Genomic DNA, 5446 nt, shown 5'->3' with positions numbered 1-5446 from the left:
TAAATATTGCTATTACATATGTCGCTCACTCCTTTCAACAACGTCATATATCAAAAATCGACAATTTTCAGTTGTGTATATTTTTGGAATGCCAAGAAAATGTACTATATCCCAGCAAAAGCGGCATATTTTTAACTTAATATTTACCCGCTACAGGACAGAAAGTGTTGTTTTTGCATTTTGAAGAAAAGGTATTGTTTAATTATTTTTTTAAATATCCTAAATATTTTTCAAATGGAGAAAAAGCATTCAGATTTTACCTAAAAAGATCTGTTGCGTAGTAAAAAGTTCAATAAGTAGTTTGATATTTATTTTTAATACATTTCATTATATTTTTAAACTTTTAAAAACGATCTACTGAAAAATCTAGTTTTTTTTTTAATATATGACGTTGTTGAAAGGAGTGAGCAATATGGCCTCGCACGGGTAAAATCATTTTTTAAATTTTCTTTGTTTCCTTATTTTACTATTCGATGATTGATACCGGTAAATTCAGTTAGAGCACATTATTGTAAAAATGAATTACATTAAATTGTAAAAGAAAAACACTTGTTTTTTTTACAACTTTAGTTTATTTTATGACTAGTTGCAGAAGCTATACTTCCATCTTCAGGTCTAAATGTAAACATTACATTGAGTTTACATTTAGACCCGAAGATGAAAACATAGCTACTGAAACTAGTCGTCATAAATAAACTCTTCTTCTTCTTCTTTTTCTTTTAGGACTAGGTCCTGTCATTCTCCGGTCTACTCCTGGGAGGTGAAAGACCAGCTATCCTTCCATCGTTTAGGTGGTCCTTCTGGGGGTCTGATCCCGCTTATGGTGCTGTCCGCTGCCACCCTCACCACTCGATCCGAACTCGATCTTCCCACATGATCTCTCCAGAAACGTCTTCTTTCTCTTCCCCATCGCACAACATCTTCAACATCGCAGATTTTGCTTAGTACAAAAAAAATATTATTACAGAGTTAGAAACTCAGAAATAAAATAAACTCAAGTGGTAAAAAAACAAGTATTTTTCTTTTACAATTTCATTATGTCTTACCATAAAGTGAATGCCGAAACAATAAAAAAATATTACATATGTATATTATTGAAAAAAAAATCGAAACAACTTCTCGATACAGAAGATAAAATTAAAAAAATTCATCGTTATTACTATTAGCTCTGGAAAAATTATTCACTAGGACATACTCTATCCATTCCATTTCACTAGACACTGCAAAGAATGCAGAGGTTCTATTCTCATTGCAGCCATCACCCCCCACTGTGATACCTATCAGGACATCACCTACCACCAGTGGACCGCCAGAATCCTCGGAACAAGGACTCATCTCCCCGATGCCACCAGCGCAAAACGTGTTGTTAGAGAAGTTTACGGAATATATTTCGCATTTTTCTAGATCACCCCAAATTTCCGTTTTTATTTTTTTCAGCTCGTAATTATAGTCTCCCTAGAAAAATGAAAAAAATTAATTATAAAAAATCTATTTTTTATGGAAAAATGCTCATTCATTGATGACTTCATTGGAAACCTAACTGTTTATCACACCATCCTTCCTTGGTTTCCTCCATCTTTCCTCCCCCTTTTCTCTCTTGTGATACGGTATATATACAAGTTCCAAAAAAATTGTAGTGTTTTTTATTAGAGTTGCATTTATTATTTGCCTTGCTTATAGATCATTGCGTGAATTTTTGTTTCTTTTAGCCAAAAACATGTTCATTGTAATATAAAATTCTTCAGGAGAAGCCGCACTGTTGACTGTCCTCCATAGGCTTTCTGTTCCACTAGAAAAGGATTCTGCATTTTGTGTACTAGCTTGGCTTATGGACCAATGTCCTTCATATTTTTATCATATACTCGTATGATAACAACTCTCATGAGAGTTCCTTATGAACTAACACGGATCTAATGTTGGAACAGTACAACACGCTAAGAAGTGTAGTTGTCAACCATGGGTAGATGGTGAATGTTATACGCGTATAAAGTGATTACCTAAACTAGGCTATGACAGGTCATAAACCTTGAGGATACTAGGTATACTTCCATATACTTCTTTACCTATGTTAAGATGTCAAAATGTGTGAAACTTATAATTACTTACTTCGGGTAAGTGCCTTCCCCAACCAGTAATCTCGCAGCTTGATCCATAGGGCACTTCTTGACCCTTGTTTGGTAACGCGATGGGATACGCTGTGGGTCCTAGAACTATATTCTTTTCCAACTGGAGTAGAGTGATTCCATAACCTGGCCATTCGTAGTCACTGGTTGCATTATTTATTATTCTGAGAAATTGACCTCCCGTATGCCACAATGTGGAGCCAACTCGCACCCTGAGTTCGTAGTCACCACTGAAAAAGTGTATGGAAGTCAAATAAGAAAATCACATTTATAAACCAAGAATTCAAAATAAATTTTAAATTAGGGGTTTTGGAACCAAAGAATCGCGGAACAAAAGTGGATCTGGGCAGGTCATGCGGCACGTATGTCTGAAGATAAATTGACGAAAAAAAGCTAAAATAAGATTATTAAAATTATGCTTTAAAAAATTAACTTTTCCATCCAATCAATTATTTCAGGAAGCCGAACTTTTGTAGCTACGAGAAATCTTTTGCCCATAGTGTCATAAATATTTTTTCGTGTGCCAACATTTGTTTTTTAAAAATATTAATAGACCTAGTCAAAGAATGTACTAGAAATCCCGTTTTGCAAATCCAGATTTTTTATTTTTATTTTATTTGTTTTTTTTTATTTGTTCGGGAATTGTACATTTTTACATATAAAAAAATTATACAATAAACAATAGTTACATTAACAATAATAAACATTACATTACATAAAAAAAATAGTCATGTTAAAAAAAAAAACAGTTAAACAATTCCACATTTATGTTATAATAACTATTAAAAAACATTCAGAGATTAAAAAGAGGGAATTCAGAGACTAAAACTTGCTCAAAGACACTTATTTTTAATAGCTCCAAAACTATTTAATTCATTCCACAAGGACTATATGATGGACAATAATTTTATCAATGTTTATTTCGATTTAAAAAAATCTAAAATTATTTATTTAAAAAAAAACAGATCTTAGTACCTTCTTTTAAACGTACCTATAACTCAATAGTTGGCACATATCGTAGTCATACAGGAGAAAGTTACCAAGTGCATTTGTTTACAAAAACGTGATAATTGACTATTTGATATCTTACTAGCTTAATATTGCCCTGAAAAAATCCCAAAGGATTTCAAACTTGGAAGTATAATATATTGACTAGTTAAAAATGACTAACTGCATTGATAATAACTGCAATAGTGACTTAAATGGCCCTCCTGAACATTTTACGTTTTGGTAGTTAGTCACTTTCCTTTGTACGACTACGATATTTGCAAACTTTTTTCATTTTCCCTTTTGTTTTCTATTAAAACCGAATATTAGTAGTTTATATTAGCACTTTTAATCTTTAATTATTTCTGATATCTATTGTATTCTTGCCAGTGTCCTTTACTATAACCTAAAATAAAATATTTACCCACTAACAGGCCATGCCTTTGTGGGATTTTTTTGTATTAATATTATATATTTTTTGTACATATCTACTTGTAAATAGTAAACCCTTATCCGCACCCCGATGGTGCATAGGGCACTGCATTATACAAAAACAGTGTTGTCTTGATCGTTAACACACGAAGGAAGGGTGACCAGCCCTCCGCTTCAGGTACCAGTCCAGGGTAATACTGAAGAAATATTAGAGTGAAAAAATCACTTATATTTATTTCACCCCTCCTGGGAATCGAACCCGGGATCTCCAGAACGGTAGCAGAGCGTGCTGACCATTACACTACGGAGGCGGACTAAACTTACTTGTAAATAAATTGTGAAATGCAAAAGAATTTAAAATAAAATACAAAAAGTCATGTATTCATAGATCTATGAATGATTCTACATTTTAAGTACTAAAATATTTAGATGTCATACATTTTTGATTTGACCATTTACTTTATGGACAGCCCATCAAAACCAGACCATCAGAATTGTTCACTTGCCAATAAAACATGTTGTTATGATTATATGAAAATATCAAATTCGACTGAGGAAAGTTGGCGGGCACAGAAGAGTTTGGTGTTTTATTCTCTCTTCCTACCTCTGCAGGAAAAAGGCGTGATGGTATTAGTAGCAGTAGAAGAATTAGCTGTATTGAATATTGGTTTACTTACACCGAAAAGTTTGACGTGATCACAACATTCTGAGTAATAATGCTTCCAGCCCCTTTTAGCCAAGTTACTTCCAGTTCTTGGACTTCGGTATAAGCAAGAATTGCAGCTGACCACGGAGACTCACTGATATCTATCAAAGACCCTCCTAGCATTCGTCCGCCAGCTGGTGAAGGTGGAAGGCTGGCTGCTGCATAGGAAAACCGAGAGAGCTTTATTCAAATTCAAGAATCACACACATCTGATAGCAAGTGAAATAATAACTGAAATAATATTATGTATTCTTACCAAACGCAGACTGGAGACAGAACACTAACAATGTGATGATCGAAAACATGGTGTAAGAGTATTATCAAATTGATATGTGTGGTCTTTTAAAGACAATCTTATCTTGTTATATCTATAAATTCTTCGAAATGACGAACATCTAAATTTGATAAACACTCACGTGTAATTAAATATTTTTCTCCGTAGGTAATAATGTGAGTATCTCGAGATCCGGAGTTTTTCAAAAGATCTTCTTCTCCTTCTCCTTGGTGCCTAGTAGACCTTGTGACCTGTTTTTAATGAGGATAAGCCTCCTGGGATGTCGATTCTCAGCTGTCAATACATCTCTTTGGTGGTCTACCCGGTACTCGTATACCTTAGGGTTGGCCGTGCAGTGCAATGTGAGGAAGTCTGGGTGGTTTCATTCTCCTCACAAACGCATACCATTGTCTTCTTTGTTGCCTTCCCCATCTAACGACATCTTCGATCCCACATATTTCTCTTACCCTGGTGGTTCATATTTTTATTTATTGTAACTGCAGACAGTTGGTAGAATTCTATTTAAAAAAAATTGGGTAAGATAACACAATATCCAACCGCTATAAAAAATCAAACTGATTTTATATAGTGTTCGGATATTCTGTTATCGTACCATCGATTATCACAGATTGTAAACTTATCTTTTCTGTATCGACTCAACCTAAAATATTTGAATTTCATTCAGTGATATATTTTTCACATAAACACCTTATTTTAATGTTACTTAAGAAGCAATTATAGTAACACTGCGTTATATAAGTAGTGCTTACTATCTACAAGTGTGGATGAACAATAATTTTATGTTTTTTTATCTACATATCTCTAAACGTATCAAATGAAGTCTGTCCTGAGGTGATTAGGAGTTTATCCTTATCACATGCGACATTTTTACGTATACTAATACTTAAACCATATCCTCTTCCT

The 5446-nt window shown here is 33.7% G+C and overlaps 1 protein-coding gene across 1 annotated transcript; it reads right to left on the bottom strand.

Moving 5' to 3' along the window:
- Positions 1-711: 711 nt before the first annotated feature.
- Positions 712-4560, bottom strand: LOC148308353 (trypsin-like). The gene is made up of 4 exons (XM_088261932.1): positions 4505-4560; positions 4220-4406; positions 2107-2353; positions 712-1455 (listed from the first exon to the last, which is right to left on the bottom strand). Exons 1-4 carry the CDS (start codon positions 4551-4553, stop codon positions 1138-1140), a joined length of 801 nt encoding a protein of 266 aa, XP_088118058.1. The 5' UTR covers positions 4554-4560; the 3' UTR covers positions 712-1137.
- Between the last annotated feature and the right edge of the window lie 886 nt (positions 4561-5446).

The sequence above is a fragment of the Brachycentrus maculatus genome, unplaced genomic scaffold, assembly GCF_059751285.1.
Source record: "Brachycentrus maculatus isolate JH-2025_06_01 unplaced genomic scaffold, ASM5975128v1 h1tg000169l, whole genome shotgun sequence".
Lineage (NCBI taxonomy): Eukaryota > Metazoa > Arthropoda > Insecta > Trichoptera > Brachycentridae > Brachycentrus > Brachycentrus maculatus.
This window is presented reverse-complemented; position numbering and strand designations above follow the sequence as displayed.